Below are 17611 nucleotides of genomic sequence, written 5' to 3' on the forward strand. Positions count from 1 at the left end.
AGAATGGGAAGAATGGCACAAGACTAGTATTTGCCCACCTAAGTATACCGGGGTAGAGGGACCATATCACTCCCAGAAGACAAGTGCAGAGACTGTCTTAAAGACAAAGTCATTACCAGTAATTGAAGGTTCAGGAGCTACTTGACTGTAAGAGCAATTGTATTTCTTGACCAGAAGTAAACTTAACATGGTATCAGGCAGTGCAGAGATTGCAGTAATGAGAAAATTTTGGGATAAAGACAGTTTGTAGAAGTAAGATTACCAGATACATAAGAATGCACTAGCTACACTGTCAGGCCCAAAATGGCAGCAAAGTTTTGAATCCCTTTGGTACTTTTCAGTTTCTGCTGTAGTGTATTAGTTCCTTATGGGGTTTAATAAATAAACAATAATTACAGAAACATTTGTGAACTTCACCAAATTCCATGAAATGCACTTAAGTCAACAGACGAGGAGGAACAGAACTAGTTTTGAGTGGATTCTAATGGTAAAATGGTCCTTTAAGTATCCCGGGGGGATTAGGGAACAGACTATGCTGAACTGATTTAATGAGGCTAAGAACGTGATCTGAGATGTGAGGCTGCAGTGCTAACTACTGTGCTACCATTCTTCAAAACATCAAGAGGCACAGAAAAAAGTAAATAAAATATAGCTCATAGCATTCACAGTTCTAACCTTGAGGGAAATATTGGTGGTAACACAAAGTTAAGGTGTGGGACTGGCTAGTTCCATTGTTCTATGTACAAACTTTGTATACATTTGTAGATGCTTCACACTTTCATCTTCTATCAATCTATCTTGTAAATAGTAATAAATATTGACTATTATTATTTAGCGGGGCCTTATTCTGACATGAGATGTGGGAGGGACCCTTTAAGGCTTGTTTGAAGTCTCTGGATGGACACATGGCTAATTATGCAGGCAAATTAGCAATACAGTGCACCACTGCCAAAGCAGCATGGATCACTGTTACATATCTGGTAGCAGGACTCATAACATTCTCGTTATGGTCACATAAATGCAGAGTTTCTCAACCTTTATTGTCACGCAACTCAGTTTTGACTCAAAAGTGGTTGAGAAACAATGAGCAAAAAAATACTCCTCTAAAGAAAACACCACAATAGGGCTGGGTGTTTAATCAAAAAGTAATCGAAATCGACATTCAGAACCTATAATCGATCAAATTATTCCAGGTCGATTATTTTGATTACTTTCCCTTTAAAAACACTACCACGTGTGGAGTCACGTGACCCCACTCTGTTACGTTACGTTATTCCGCCAACATGTCAAGCATGGAGAGCTTAAACACTGACACAACTGAGCAACAAGAGCAGCTTGTACCAAAGAAAAACGCAGTCTCCGTCATTTGGACACATTTTGGCTTCAGTAAGGATGACATCGAACAAAATGAAGTCAGATGTAGACACTGTAGAAAAACAGTTTCGACGCCCAAAGGTAACACCACCAATTTGTTTCAACACTTGAAGCACAATCACGTTACTGAATATGAACAATGCATGGCTCAAAAAAAACAAAAAGAGACTGACAAGCGCCCAGCAACAAGTGCCTCCATAAAGCAGATGTCGATAACACAAGCGTTCACAAATGCCACACAGTATGAGAAGAGTTCAAGAAGATGGAAAGAAATAACTGACGCAATTTGTTATTACATCACAAAGGATATGACTCCCTTGGCTACAGTGGAGCGAAGCGGGTTTAAACACCTCGTTAAAACTCTCGACAGAAGATACACTGTGCCATCGCGATCACATTTTTCTAAAACTGCACTGCCAGACATGTACAAGACATGTAAAAATGTAGCTGCTGAACTGAAAAATGTTCAACACTTTGCAGCCACATCTGATCTCTGGTCAAGTAGGATGATGGACCCATTCTTGAGCCTTACTTTGCACTACATTGACGACGACTGGAAGCTGCGCCAGAGATGCCTTGAGACAGCATATTTTCCAGCCGATCACATGGCAGATATGATTGCGCAACGTCTGAAAGATATGCTTTCTGAATTGGACCTCGCGGAAGAAAAACTTTCAGCCATTACGACAGACAACAGTGCTAATGTTGTCAAAGCTGCTGCGCTTAATGGATGGTTACGGCAGCAGTGTTTTGGACACCGACTACACCTTGCAATTGGTAAGTGCACGTCAGCTTAATTAAATATAATAGCATTGGGATGTTATAAAATTGGGCATATCTGGCGCTTACTATATTCTGGCTACGCTAAATTTGTTCATAAAGCACCTTTATAAATGTTACAATATGCTTGATATTACAGTGTTACAATGTTAAGTTCACATTACAATGTAACAGAACACTACATCATTAAAGTAAAAATCATTGTGTTGTAAAAATGTGTTGTTAATCTGATATTATTTAAGAAATATAAGAGGCTCATTAATTTTGGTACTGTTAAAGCTTCAGGCATAAATAAAATATTGTCAATAATAATAAAAAAATTATTAATTTTGTGTGTTTCAGAAAATGGATTGAAAGATCAACGTGTGACACGTGCAGTGAGGGTATGCAAAAACATAGTCAGTGCTTTTTCCTATAGCTGGAAAAAAAAGAAGGCATTAATGAAGGTGCAACAAGAACTGAACCTGCCACAACACAAGCTAAAAACAGCATGCGTTACCAGATGGGGATCGATGCAAATGATGATTGCAAGAGTCCTCGAACAAAGGAAAGCTATTACACAGGTCCTTTCTGAAGACAAAAAATCCAGGCACCTTGTTCCATCGTGGGCTGACCTGGATGTCTTAGAGGCTGTCAGCAAGGCTCTTTCCCCCTTGATGGAGTTCACAGACGCCCTATCAGGGGGAAGAGTATGTGACCATTTCATTTGTAAAGCCTGTACTGCACATCCTCAATTCACGAGTGCTTGCTGAGGAGGAAGATGATGTGGAGCTGACTAAAACTATCAAAACCAGCATCCTCAGGTACCTTAAGGAGAAGTACTCAGATCCTATCACAGAAGAGCTACTGGATACAGCCAGTTTTGTTGATCCCAGATTTAAAGCTACCTACATTTCTGCTCACAATGTCCCCACCATTCAGGAAAAAGTGAAAACAGAGATGGAGAAGATGTCAGAAGCTGAAGTCTGCAGAGAAAGTCAGATTACAGAGACTGCAGAACCAACAACTTCATCAGGAGTAGCAAAAAAGCAAAAGAGGTCATTAGGAAGCTTTTTTAAAGGGAGTGAGGCAACACCTTCAGCAAGTTCAGCTACACCCACTCTGTCACTTCAGCAATCGCTAGAAGCAGAGATGAGCAGCTATTTGGTGTCCCCCATGCTGGATAGTGAGGCAAATCCACTGGACTGGTGGAGGAAGCATCATGTACACTTTCTCACTCTAAGTAAGGTGGCAAAAAAGTATCTCTGCATACCAGCTACTAGCTCCCCATCAGAGCGGGTTTTCAGTTCGGGCGGAAACATTGTTACATGCCTCAGGTCCTGCCTGAAACCTGAAAAGGTTAACATGCTCGTGTTTCTTAGTAAGAACTTAAGAGTAAATTCATGTTCATATAGTGACATGACAAGATCGCTAAGATCACCTCATGCAACAGTGTTTAGAGAGTTCTATTTTCATTACAACAATCTGTTGTTTACATTGATACATTGCACATTAAAATATTTGTTTACAGAAGATGCAAGAAATGCACTGTTTAAAATATTATTTACAGGATATATAAGAGTTATTTTATTTAGAAGAGATACTGCTTATTTTCTACTTTTAATAAGAAAAACATTGAAAATAATTTATTTTGTTTCCAAAAGTGCAAGTTATTTATTTTTACTTTTTTTATAAGAACAAAGTGACTGTTCGTTTTAGGCAATGTGTGCTTTAATTTCAGTTGTTCAACATTGATGTTCAATAAATAATCACAGATAGTAGATAGTGTGTTTCCTTCAATTATTTTAAAATCAAGTAATGCACCCTTCATTCAAAAATCTCTCACTTGTAATATGTGAGCATATTTACTGTACAAAACTTGTCAGTGAACTATGAGGGCAAAAAAATAAATAAATAAATAAATAAAATAATCGTTCATTAATCATAATCGAGTTAGAATGTTCAATTAATCAAGATTTTGATTTTAGGCCCAATCGCCCAGCCCTACACCACAAGTTTGAAGAAGAACAAGAAAAAATATAGGAAAAAGCTGCTACAGCTCTGCTGTCACAATGACTCTAAATGGCTATGGGGTGCTGGGGGCAAAAAAAAAAAAAAAAAAAACCTTGCATAAGTCAGTCCAATATAGTCCAAAATATTCGGTGAACAAGGTCACTGGCAAATGCAGAATATTCGCTGCAAAAAAAAAAAAAAAAAAAAATTGCCAAATTTCACAGATCAACATTAATAAACATGCTATCTTTGATGAGATATCTCTATGCCCATTACTCATTAGAGCTAAAATTTTTAAATGTTATTTCTACCTTGCACATGCAGATAAAACCCTACCAAAAATGTTGCTTTTTACTGCCTCATTAAACTCCTCCCCACACCTAGTCTTTCCCTTTGGTTACTGCCATGGTAACCACCATCTTTGCCTACTAACATGGCATGGAAGGTCTCTTATTTTTCCTTTCAGCTACCTAATGTCCAAAAATAGTTCATAGGCTTATCACATTTGGCTCCATGACAACTGGAGTAAATGAACAAGTCACCTGATCAGTAATCCAAAAATAAGACCCCTACACGGATCAAACCTAATTCAGGAAAGGAATAATGAAACCCACTAAATTATATAATCCTTGAAATTATGTTGATCTAACAAATCTCTTTATTTATAATGAATGTTGATTTTTGACTGTTACTGTCACACCGTGCAATTCTTTTTAAATCGTTTCTTCATCTGATGAATGAGACATTACAGAACTAAGAGAGATGTGTATATTTAACTACACAGGCAAGATTACCTGCTTAGAACTGGCCAATCTGTCAATCAACCATATGACAAGTTGCTTTGCCATATCAAAGAATAATCAGCAAACAGATATACATTTTTGCTTAGATGAAATCCCTGAAGTATAGCAAAGGTGGATTCCTACTACTTGTCAGATATTTTACCAGACATGCTTCTGGCAGTCAAAGCATTTAATGTTCCTGGGCCCATTCCCATTTGCTTAAACTGGTCACGACACACTGACTGTACTTGCTAATTAACACTAGAATCCCTGAAGCCTACCAAAAAAAAAAAAAAAAAACTCAAATCTGTTTTTATTGCATAACAGCAACAATAACAGCAGCTCACTACTCAAAGCGGTAATTCTGGAAAGCGCCCGGAATCGAACCAACAACCTCTTGATTACGAGTCAGCAGTTCTTACCGCTACACCACCCAACCGGTCATGTCAGTATCATACCCCAACCCGATTTCTTTTTCTTCAGTTTATATTCTTGAATAAAAGCGCACTTATTTTGTTATACGTGTACCTTTTGTGAAAGTGTTTTTTTGATATTTGGACTTCAGTCTTCACTTATTATACACTTCATGTCAAAATTTTGTCATTAGAATCATAACATGGAAAAAAAGTTTGTTTTAAGTATGTGTTCAACAGTTCTTGCATTTCCTGTCATCCTACATTTACATAGATCGTTGTAAGACACGGAACACACATGAATTGCATGTGTTCCAAATAACGATATATTATTTACCCTATACAACTCACGGCACCTCACACCCAGAACATTTTGCCCAAATTGAGTTGCGGTGAAGGGAAAATGGGATTGCAGGCCACTTACTGCTTCTGCTGATTGATACATTTAGAAAACAAAAGACGTTAATGGAGAGGTGCAAAGGAATTTAAGGTGGCTGGGATTAAGAGTTTTCTCATAGGCTTCAGGAATTTTAGTGTTAAGGCAATCTTCTTTATTAACAGTGTTGCAGACTGGAAATGGGTACATTCGTTAAATGCATTTTTTCACCATTGTTTTTTCAAGTGTCCTCAGTGGGCCTTCCTTTAACTTGCAGCTTATTTCTCTTTCCAGCAGATGCAGTCAGTTTAGTGGGGGTTTTGTTCTGCAAACTCCCTTATAAGCAGTCAATATCAGATGCTGTGAAAATAGGCATTACTTACTCACGACTCTTTGATGGCAGAGGAAATATGGAGCACTTGTGCTTGGTAGGAGAAATTTGCATAGGGACGGTCCTCTGTCCTCGAGGCTGATCCTCCAATTAGCTGTGAACCACCCAATCTCACTGAGATTGCACAGGTGGTGAACCAGCTGAGGGGAGGAAAGGCTGCAGGGATCTGTGGTATCCAGGGTGAACTTCTCCTGGGTGGTGGTAAGGCAGTCCTACTGGCATTGCAAGCAAACTTTGCTTCCATTTGGGAGACTAGCATCATCCCAACTGACTAGAAAACGGGACTTGTCATCCCTATCTGGAAAGGGAAGGGTGACTGCTTGGATTGCAGCAACTACAGGGGGATAATACTGCTCTCGGTGCTGGGTAAGGTCCTTGCTAGGGTCACCCTCAATAGGATCCGTGATCACTTGCTCACCTACCAACGAGCAGAGCTTTGCGGAGAGAGTGTCGACCTTGTTGAGAGGTTTACTTACCTTGGCAGTGATATTAGTGTCTCTGGTGACTCTTCCTATGAAGTCAATAGACGGATTGGAAGAGCATGGGGGGTCATGAGGTCGCTTGAAAAGGGTGTGTGGCGCTCCCAATATCTATGCAAAAGGATGAAGGTCCAAGTCTTTAGAGTCCTGGTGCTTTCTGTCTTGCTATGGTTGTGAGACATCGACACTATCCAGTGACCTGAGATGAAGACTGGACTCCTTTGGTACTGTGTCTCTCCGGAAATCCTTGGGTACCATTGGTTTGACTGTGTCGAATGAGCAGTTGCTCATGGAGTCCCGAATGAGGCACATTATCTGCATTGTGAGGGAGCATCAGTTACAGCACTAAGCCATGTGGCAGGTTTCCCAGAGGGTGATCCAGCTTGTAAGATCCTCATTATTGGGGACCTGAGTGGCTGGACCAGGCCAAGGGGTCGCCCACGTAACACCTGGCTGCGGCAGATAGAGGGTAATTTCCAGAGGGTGGGACTTGACCGCGTGTCTCCCTAGGGGGTTGCCAACTGGGATTCCGAGTTGTTTCGTCATATAGTGGGTGTGGCAACGCACTGTACCAGTGCATGCTCCCCAATTTGTTCTTTGCATCTGAGCAAACAAGATGGATATCTTCTTTTAACTGATGGAAACTGTTTTACGGATCCATTTACTGATAAGTCTCCTCCCCTAAATCTGTGAGCAGTTTACTGGCTCGTCACAATCGCTTTTAGTAACTTCTGTGAAGATACTGGTCCAGTCAATAGCATTTATATTATAAATTCATCATCAAGGAAAATACAGTTTTTCTTCATTTTTGATATAACTAAATACATTTTTGGAGATGACTTTGTAGAAAATCTCAGCAACTTCCATGAAGGTAAAAAGAGCAGCATACAAAAGAGACTGAAATGTCTTGAATCACATTCTAACTGTGGTACAATTTAAAAGAGCTGAAGGAATCAACTTCATAGACTATTATTTTATTATTCCCTCCTCTTTACTGGTCAAAGGCTCATGTTTTTGCTATCCAGTTTTATTTGTAATGGCAAGACACCTAAGCTGAAACACTCTGGTCTAATCCACAAGGGGTTTCATGCAGGTGTCTTTTCCAGTTTTATAATTGTACCAGGTGGCATAAATTCTGTATATAGTCTGCAGCTAGGAAAATCATTCTGTCCCTCCATGATGGTGTCCCAAAGAGTATGTAATTTACTCTCCTCTATTAATTAAATGGAAATGTTTGTGCCAAACTGAATCTAAAAGACCTGAAAGCTTCACCAAGGGCCCATTATAGCATGTACTATAAACATTTGGTGCAAGGCCAAAATATACAAATCTCTCTAAAAACAACTTTGTTAATATGATGGAACACAACAAACAAGTATTAACAGATATTATCTTATTTGTGTTGTTCCAAAGCTCCTACAGCTATTTCATAGCATCCATATATACATACATACATATACACACACATACATATACATACATATATATATTGTCATAGTTAGAAATCCAGAAAAGGGAGAGAATTAATCACTAACATAAAATAGTCTTCTCTTTTTAAGCTTTCAACACCTATCAGGTGTCATCATTGGAGGAAAATTATTAAAAATACTGGAATCAAAGGTAATATATAGCAAAGGGGAGAGGTGGGTGTAAAATGGGTGGATTAATAAGGTCTTATTTGGATGATGTTCTTTTTAAGCTTGCATATGCAGAGTTCCTGTCCAAATGGTGTTTTCATTTGATAGCCACGATTCAGCCAGCTCTCTGGCACTCTTAATATTTGCCCTGAATCTTACTTGGACTATGTCCCAGTTAAACTGGTACGTGCATATATCAGAGACCATGTCCCATGTATACAGATGGGTATGCACTGCATGGTATACTGTGTTTCGTGTCTCAGTTGCAGATTTCTTGCTTTTGGCATCAAAAAAAACTGTCCAAAGAGTGTTTACCAGTTTATGTGCTATTTTAGTGCCTGATCTGTAGACAATATGCACTGTGGTTTCTGATATGCCATGGTGAAAAGGAAGACTGTACCAAGGAAAATGGGAGATCTGTTTGGTTCCAATTGTTTGCAGAGATCTGGGGCATCTCCTATATAAGCATTGTTTGCTAAATGTTTTGGAGTAGTCGTTTGATATAAACAGATAACTTTCATTTTTTTTTGTTTCATTTTTATTATAGATGTGTATATCCTTCTGTACAATGTCTTAACACAGCTCTGCTTATGCAATAAGGTGTGATTGCTACCAAACTGTGATATTTTGTCCGAGGAACATTCTTTGCAATAAACACTTTGTAATCATAGTGGCATCGTTACCTCTCTCAATGAAGATGTCCATAGTTAAAAAGTGTTCCTCTAACTCGGTTCAGACCTAATCTCTGGATATACTACACTACGATACATTTGTCATATTAAAAAGAAACTAGCTAAATTAATTCCACAGCCACATCAACCCAGTATTCCCTGCAATTCAGTTCACTATGGAAAGAAAAATGGATGCATCAACTTCAAAATCCTGTTCTAAATCTTGTTTGTATGCTTTACTTTGTGCTCCAGTCAACATTGATTTTTACTAATTTCCCAGCAATCCAGTGGTACACAATTTGCTTAAGATATGGAACCAATAAAGGGCAAAAGCTAAAACGAGAAGCTTCTATCTGTTGCCACTATACATGAATATCACTTGTGTCAGGCTTCTTTAAACTATGCAGTATTCAACCAATGAAAGACAGTAGGGATTGAAGAATTTAGACATCTCTATACCAGGGGTGGGCAGATTCAGTCCTGGAGGGCCGCAGTGGTTGCAGGTTTTTGTTCCAACCCAGTTGCTTAATTAAAAAACAATCCTTGTCAATTATTTAATTGCATGGCTTGCTAGTGCTTTACCTCTGCCATGTCATTCTCATATCCTAGATTTATTTTCCTTTCTAAGGATATATCATCCAAATGATTTGAAGTCTAAAACAGATGAGTAATTCTCAGTGCTTCGCTTTTTTCTCTTCACTTTCCTTCCAAGTATTTAATTAAACCAAATAGTGCGTGATAAATACACACAGGTGTAAATGAAAACAAGCTAAATGGAGAAATGCTGGTCTCTTTTGTCATTTGCGTGGTATTGCTAATTAGGAGCAATTAAAAACCAAGAATACAGCTGTTTAAGACTAAAATAAGCAATAAGGGTTCAAAATCTTAACGGGCGAAACAACTAAAGTGAAGCTGAAGTGTTACTTTAGCAATAAGTGCTTCTTATTAGGCAATTGGGTTGGAGCAAAAACCTGCAGCCACTGCGGCCCTCCAGGACTGAATCTGCCCACCCCTGCTCTATACTGATAAAGTATTTGTATCTTATGAAAAACCAAAATGCAAATGTAATCTTCAAGTAACATTTTTTAAAATAATTTGGAAACTGCCTAGCTTCTCTCATCTTTCATTTGCATCTATCACTGAGATTGCACTGACTAGTGCGGATGATGATATTAGATAGTGCAGATAAAGGTGTATTTAAGGAAATACTCCACGCAAAAAATATTTTTTAATGTCTTACTTGCTCCTTGTTGTTTGTAGTGATGGCCGAGAAAAAATGTTAATCTCATGGCATTGTGGAGAACATGGATCCCTAAATTTATGATACAATGGGCTTCAACAGTGGCCAACACTCAGCAATAGCAGACAATGTTAAGATACCCACTAAAAATCTCAAGTTAAGTGTTCTGCATAATCAACATACAAATTATCCAGTCACATGCTCACAAAAACACATGCATTTATTTGCTAAAATATTATTTAAATAAATACTTCCAGAAACTCATAAGTGCACGAATAGGAAGTGTGTTTAAATGGGATTGAGATTTTGAACTGAAGGCAGGATTCTTGGCCAATGAATGAGAAGGATCTACAATTTTGTCATGGAAATTAAGTGTATTAGGTCCCCCTACACTGAAGTCCATTATATGATCAAACTTTCTGATCTCCATTTTACATGAGAACCTGAGATTAAAAGCATTTCACTGTCATCACAACAGACAATGCAGTGTACTTTTTTGATGGAGTGTTTATTTAATGATATCAGAGAATGATGGGAAACAGATGTCTCAATTAATTTCAGAAAAGGAATGTAGGTTTGGGCATTTATGAAATACACCATATTTCACATTTATAAAACATAATCACTCACATTATACTGGTTGCAAAGGATTGTTTGTGAAACTGACACATCAAATCCTGTTCTTCAGACCTGGCCCCATGCACCTGTTATCCCATATGAAGGGTTATCTCCAGGAGATGCAGATGTGAAGTCAGCTACAGAAGAGTGGTCTCGCAAACAAATGTTTTGAGGGGTATTAGAAAGCTTGTAAATGTTCACAAGGATTATACTAGAATGTAAAATTTGGTTTTACTGATGTTTTTATTAAAGGGTCAACTCAAAACAAATTAATGAAACTTTATATACCTTCAGTATACTTAGGGAAAATAAAAATAAATGTATACTATTGTGGTAAAAAAAAATAATTTAAATTACCTGTTGTAGTAAGGCCTGTGCATGTGCATTAGTGATTGCACTTGCTGTCTGCACAGACTGTCTTGAAAAGTCCAGTCCATTTGTTTGGGTGCCTGTGTGCAAATAAAAATGTAAATGATAAATAAACACATAAAATTCACACAAACATTTTTTGACAACAGTGAACAAAAATATCTGAGGAATACATTTCTACCATATCAAATTTTATATTACATAAATTTAAATTTTTTAATAAAAAAAAAAAACAACATTGAAACATTAATATTTTATTTAGTTTTCTATAATAAGTGGCACAGCTCATTATATCTTTTTGATTAACTATATTAGGACTTATCAGTGGGGGGGATATAATATAATCTGTATTGAACAATTATTCAACCTAGCATTAGAAATAGAAGGAGCTTGGACTGTTGTAAGCAGTAACTGTTAGCAGTAACTGAACAAAGTGATACACCATACAAGTGATAAATAAATTATGAGTATACACCAATTAGGACTGAGCCATTGACGATTAGCTGGACACACCTTCGATAAATACATAAAAAAAAAAATTGTTGGCTCCAAACATTGCAGAAATTTCCTCAAAGTACCAAAAATGTAGCTATCACTATTTTTTTTTTTTTAATCTTACACAACCTCACAAGAAAGCTGTCAGACACTCGCTTTCACAGCAGATGTGTGAGATTCCTGTACTGTGCTAGCTTAGCAGGAGTGCACTGTAGTGGAGGGAAAGAAGCCTGATCAGCGTTTCACCCTTAAAGTTTAAATGGGAAGAGTTCAGCTATATTTGTAGAACCATGCCACTGTGCTGCTTGCACACTCAGTATGCCCATGACTTTTCGCTCTTTACATCAGCTCACTATACTTAAAATAATCACTCACTGTGAATGCACAAGTTGGAATTCTTTTGCAACTTTCGCATGTTTTTTCCCCTTTTAAAGGGTCTCCTGAAGCTACTCATTTGTGCGATGGAATGTCAGGTCATACCGAGGTTGATTGATCCTCAGGCCAACACAACTTTATAGAGACATTAGAATATCTTTCATTCATTATTCATTTTCCTAACATGCTTATTCTGGGAAGGGTGCATGGCAACTAGAACCCATGCTTGTGGTGTTTCATTTTACATAAACTATGCAGTGAGATTTGGGCACCAGACAAGAAAAGTGGTGGTGCTTGTTTGATCTTGCAAATGATTCTTGAAGCGTACCAGTACCAGCAGCACGTAAATCTTCAAGGGGACCCCCAACCTTCAATCAAATGTTAGTATATTGCAGCATTCGTAGATTCAAGAGGACCAAACTTTTCATTATCATATGCTAATATACACACACTTTGACCTCCAAGGGTGAGAGGCATGTAAAAGTAACAATGAAATGGACTAAATAGTGTACTGCTAGTAATTTATTTCCACTTCAAACAATACTTGCAAGTTAACAGGACAGCAACTGTACTGTGTAAACAAGATAATAAATCTGAAATAAACTGGATGGATGGATGGATGGATGTTTGTCTCCAGGGGGAAATCATTGCACGATATATTAAAGCAGTGCTTTACATTTAAAAAAAAAAAAAAAGCCAGTGCCACAGTCCTTCTGCCTGCACATCATACATTTCAAGTTCGCAATACCAACCAACACTCTGCAAAATGTGTCATAGCCAAGCCAAGATAAAACAAAACAAAAGCACCTTTTTTTCTATAACACATGTAGACTTTTTTTTTTGTTCATAAGATGGAAGAATGAACAGAGGATATCATGTTTGAGTGAGTAAAAGTAATTAGTAACATTTAATTTCTTGTTGGTAGACATTTATTCAAATCATGTTAAGATGAGGCATATCTAATTTTAGAGCAGCATACCAATACAGCATCATGGTCAGTAGCAATTTTAAATTAACTTGGAATGAATAACCTTTCAGTTGTCATAATACCATTACAGAATACTGCTACATGCTGACTTGCAGCAATCTGTGAGACAACAAAACTAACTCCTGCATCCTGAGTTAAAACAACCATGCACCATTACCCTACCACCCCATGTTGACATGGCACAGTACATGGGTAGAGTGGCTAATTATTCATAATCCGCAAGCATCTCTCCATCTCTCTGCCTGCACCCCTTAGCCGAAAGAGGCGATGGTATTGTACATCAATGTTTTAAAATGACTATATGAGTTTAAGATATCACACAGCCCTAATGCCAATAGCATTTTAAATGAATACATATATTAACATGTACCTATGCATTTACATAGTACATTTTATTATCAATAATGTTTGTTGTCATTCTACATTACGTTTTTTAGAGTTCATTTCCTTTTACATCAAAAAAGTAAATGTTTTCTCTTAACACACTGTACATAAAGGATGGGAAAAGAAATCAGCATAGGATAATATGGCAATATTCAAAGCCTGTTGGCATGTTCCAGACTTTTTAACTGAGCCCACAAACTATTCCAGGCACTGGTCCCTTTTTCTAATGAATCTTTGTTTCACACAGAACTCCACACCATTAAAACTTGCACAACCAATCAACTTGCCAGCAAAATAATCCTGATAATTAATGCTCAGCAATCAATGTTTAGTAAGCAAATATCGACCACCCAATGGTCCGATATAATTCAGCTTTCTTTACCTAAAATGTCTTTAAAACTTGTTTCATACATTTGGGGGTGTTGGGGGTGGGAGCACAATCTATAGTTTTAGAGTTATTCTTTATGCATTTCATCCTTTAATTTTATTGGAACTCAGTAATAGCAGTTCTTACTGACCACTGTTGGCACAAGCTTAGTGAAAAGTGGTTCTTTCTCTCTACCCCCCCCGAGTTTATTTAATTTACAGAAAGCATCAACTATATGCTGTCCTGCGAGAGCTCACAGCTGGAAAGGCCACTGACTTATTTAAATCTGCACTTTTTTTTTTTTTTTTTTTAAACTTTACCAAATGGAATGCGTTTTATTCTAATTTTGTAAAGCAGAAAACATTACATTTTTCATACCCAATGACTAGAATACATTTTGAAAATGTTTTCTTAGTACTGGATGCCTTTTTTATTATTCTGCATTTAAAATTTGATGACCAGTTTTATAAATTTACTTGCTCAAACATTTCTTGGGAAACATTTACATTTATTAATATTTATTTGCAGGCATTCTATCTAAAATTTGAATATGATCCTGTTGTTGTTTGGGGCATCCCCCACATTTGAAATCAGCTGACTAATTGGTAATTTTAATCCATCACACATTAATAATACAGTAGACCCCCGCGAAGTCGCAGTTCAGGGTTCGCAGACTCAGTCGTTCGTGGATTTTTCCTTAGAACCTAACTATTAATTGTTAGTGGAAAGCGCAAATATCCTCCGCAATTTTTTATGGCTTATTCGTGGCAATACTGTGCTGTAGAGGGAACTGTGGCTTAGGATGGTAAAAGTAACCAATAGAATTTGAAACTGCAACTCCCAGCAGTCCCTGCAGTGGATCTGATTGGTCTTCTGCTGAGAACAGGAAGCAACCGCTGAGGAAAACGCAGTTTGGAATGGTGAAAGTAGCCAATCCGAGAGCATTTTTCATTTCTCCTTGCTGCTGATTGACTGCTGCCCTGTGACGTGTCTCCAGCTGAGTGTCCTCATGCTGTCCTTTTTGTCATTGTATTCATTTTTGTATTCCTAAATGCACAAGATGTCGGCAAAACGCCCTGCATCTTCGAAGGCTTCTTGCACTGAGCCTAAGTGCCAAAAGAAGTTTAAAACACTCCAGGAGAAGGTTGAACTACTGGATTTGCTCCAGGAACTATAAAGTTATGCTGCAGTAGCGCGCCACTATGGCACTAATGAAAGCACCGCACGCTACATAAAGAAGAACGAAGCAACGATCTGGAGTACTGTATATGTAAGTTTCTGTGATAATGCCAAAAAGGTAACGACCGAAAGGAATAAAAATATCATCAGGATGGAATCTGCCTTGGCATTGTGGATCACCGACTGCAGGAAGAAGAACATCCCCTTGGACGGTAACATCATCCGTGTGAAAGCACTGAAATTGTACCCGCAGTTCGCTACAGAAGACAATGTAGCAACTTCCCATCACAATGTTCCTGAAACCTATAAAGTAAAGCCAGCACGAAACCCCACCAGGAGAAGACCCGTCCAAAGATACCACTTCTCCTGAAGCACCTGAAGAAGAGGCTCCACCCGAGGAGTTTTAAATCCTCTGCATCGTACTATACAGCTACTTCATCATCATCAATATCATTCATCATTGGCAAGTACCTGTACATTTGACTGTATTTTAATTAAATGACATTATTATGTATTTACTCTACTTATAACAAAGAAAACGACAGCGCAAACCAAAGAAAACACGCTTGCATGAATTACAGTACGTATAGTGGTAACATCAGTATTTTACATTCTAGCACCGCGGGAGACACAGCAGTGCTGCACAGTAGACTGGTTTACCTTTACATTCTGTTTATAGGTAATGTAGTAAGGTAATTTTTTAGGTAATGTATTAATGTATTAAGCTGAGTTTGCAATGAAATTTAAGTGCTTTGGTGGCATACTGTATTTAGGGTTTAAACTATAAAAATAGGCATTTAAAAGGCATTTTTTAACCACATCCAAAAGTCGCGGGTGCTCTAGGAACGTAACCCCCACGAATTTTGGGGGTGTGCTGTATTCCCAAATAATCTGTCTCTCACCATACATATACTGTAAATATTATATATATATATATATATATATATATATATATATATATACACACACACATACACACACACACACATATATTATATGAATACACACATACAGTGACATGTAGGGGGCATCCTGCACACCACACTTCAAAACCTTTCACAACCTTCTTTTTCACAACACAGCACTCTTCTTTTATGTTTTACTTAATCCAAGTATAACATTCGTCCCACTAATCTCCGGATAGGTTTGATTCAATTCAACTCCACTCCCATCTACCTCACTTGGCTGAAAGCAGAGGAACTTCAAACCAGACCCAAGAGAGCTTTCAGTGCAACATTATTGCCTTAAAGTATTTCTGGGTCAGTAATAACCAAGACAGAACAAACAAACATGCAACATACTGGGAGAAACAGCTTTCCCTAGAAGAAAGTCTCCCATTGACCATCTGTTACAATGGCCTCAATTTAGCCGAGTAAATGAACAATCAACATCCCAGTCAGGATGTCATCCCAACCATGCCTTCTATGGCAACAATTCTTATTCTATAAAACACTCAAGTTAATACACATAATACACAATTTCTTCATATTTTTTTGAGGGAATTTGTCTCATTTTTCCCATTTAAATTCATAATTATCAAACTGATTCATAAAAGTAGGATCAATACTCAGACAAAAGTAACACATGCATTTTAGAGACATTCTTCTTATTGCACCTACTATGACAGGGTAAAAACTGATTTGTCTTATTTTGTGTACACAATATGTTCACTCTTTTGTTAGCATTTGCTGTAGTAAAATCTGTGGTAACACAAGTATATTACTTTAACAATATTTAAAAGATAACGGTATTTTTTTCCTTTTTCTTTTATTTCTCCATTTCCTTCAGGAATCAATTACTTAAAGCTTAATACATTTTTCAATGCCTCACATTTTCTTTTCTTGCTGTAATTTGTTTTGCAGGTTTTTTGATGTATACTTAAAATTTAAATTTTATTAATTGTAACAAGCTTTTAAACATCCATATTTTGCATAAGGGTCTATCTCCCTTAGCTACCCCCCCCACCCCCCCCCCCCCCCCCCCAAATCCTCGATCATATCCTGTTTCTCTGGGGGTTCTCAGTTCAGCTAACTGTGCCAGCAGTGTTGCTATACTCAGATCAGTATTATGGATGTCACATGATAGAAATTTATCTTTCACCAAAACAAAATTCTTATTTTGTAATATCAACACATTTTACCAAATTACTAGCATCTACTTTTAATTCCACACATTTTTTTTATTCACCTTTAAGTCCAACTTGCATAAAATGCAGTCACAAGTAGCATTTCCCTTGCAGCTAATTACACTTTTCTTCCAACCTTTTAAACCTAGCTTCAACTCACCAGCTTACAACTTCAAGGTAGCCTGATCCTCTACCGTTTGTAGCAAGGTTGTCGATTTACACAGTCACCTGGATCCATGGACTAGGGCACAGCCAACCTTGTATGAAGACTGGTCCCTCCTTAGATAACATTAAAGCAAGGGACTCAGTAAGAGGCTGCATTCCATCCTCATTGCCAATTGTGTACAGCAGGGGGTGCAAGCTCCCTGGAAATGTGCTCTTTTTAGAAATGCAGTTCATAGGTTGAACCTATATATACCCCTATAAAATGCAGCACTCACTCCCAATATACACTGTAGTGTATTCATTTATAAATACAAATACGGCCGAAGGGAAGGCACAGTACTATCATCATTTAGTTCTTCAGTACAAGTCGCGGACAATTGCAGTTCGATTTCAGCAGAGTGCAGGAGGCAT

At 37.8% G+C, this 17611-nt stretch overlaps 1 protein-coding gene across 3 annotated transcripts in view; it reads right to left on the reverse strand.

Moving 5' to 3' along the window:
- The window catches only part of pou2f1b (POU class 2 homeobox 1b), a 236255-nt gene that overhangs the window by 140639 nt on the left and 78005 nt on the right, over positions 1–17611 (reverse strand). For all 3 annotated transcript variants that reach the window (XM_028800092.2, XM_028800091.2, XM_028800093.2), the window contains exon 3: positions 11111–11202. In XM_028800092.2, the coding sequence (XP_028655925.1) occupies positions 11111–11202 (92 nt within the window). The remainder of the gene's footprint in view (positions 1–11110; positions 11203–17611) is intronic.

The sequence above is a fragment of the Erpetoichthys calabaricus genome, chromosome 4 (assembly GCF_900747795.2).
Source record: "Erpetoichthys calabaricus chromosome 4, fErpCal1.3, whole genome shotgun sequence".
Classification (NCBI taxonomy): domain Eukaryota; kingdom Metazoa; phylum Chordata; class Cladistia; order Polypteriformes; family Polypteridae; genus Erpetoichthys; species Erpetoichthys calabaricus.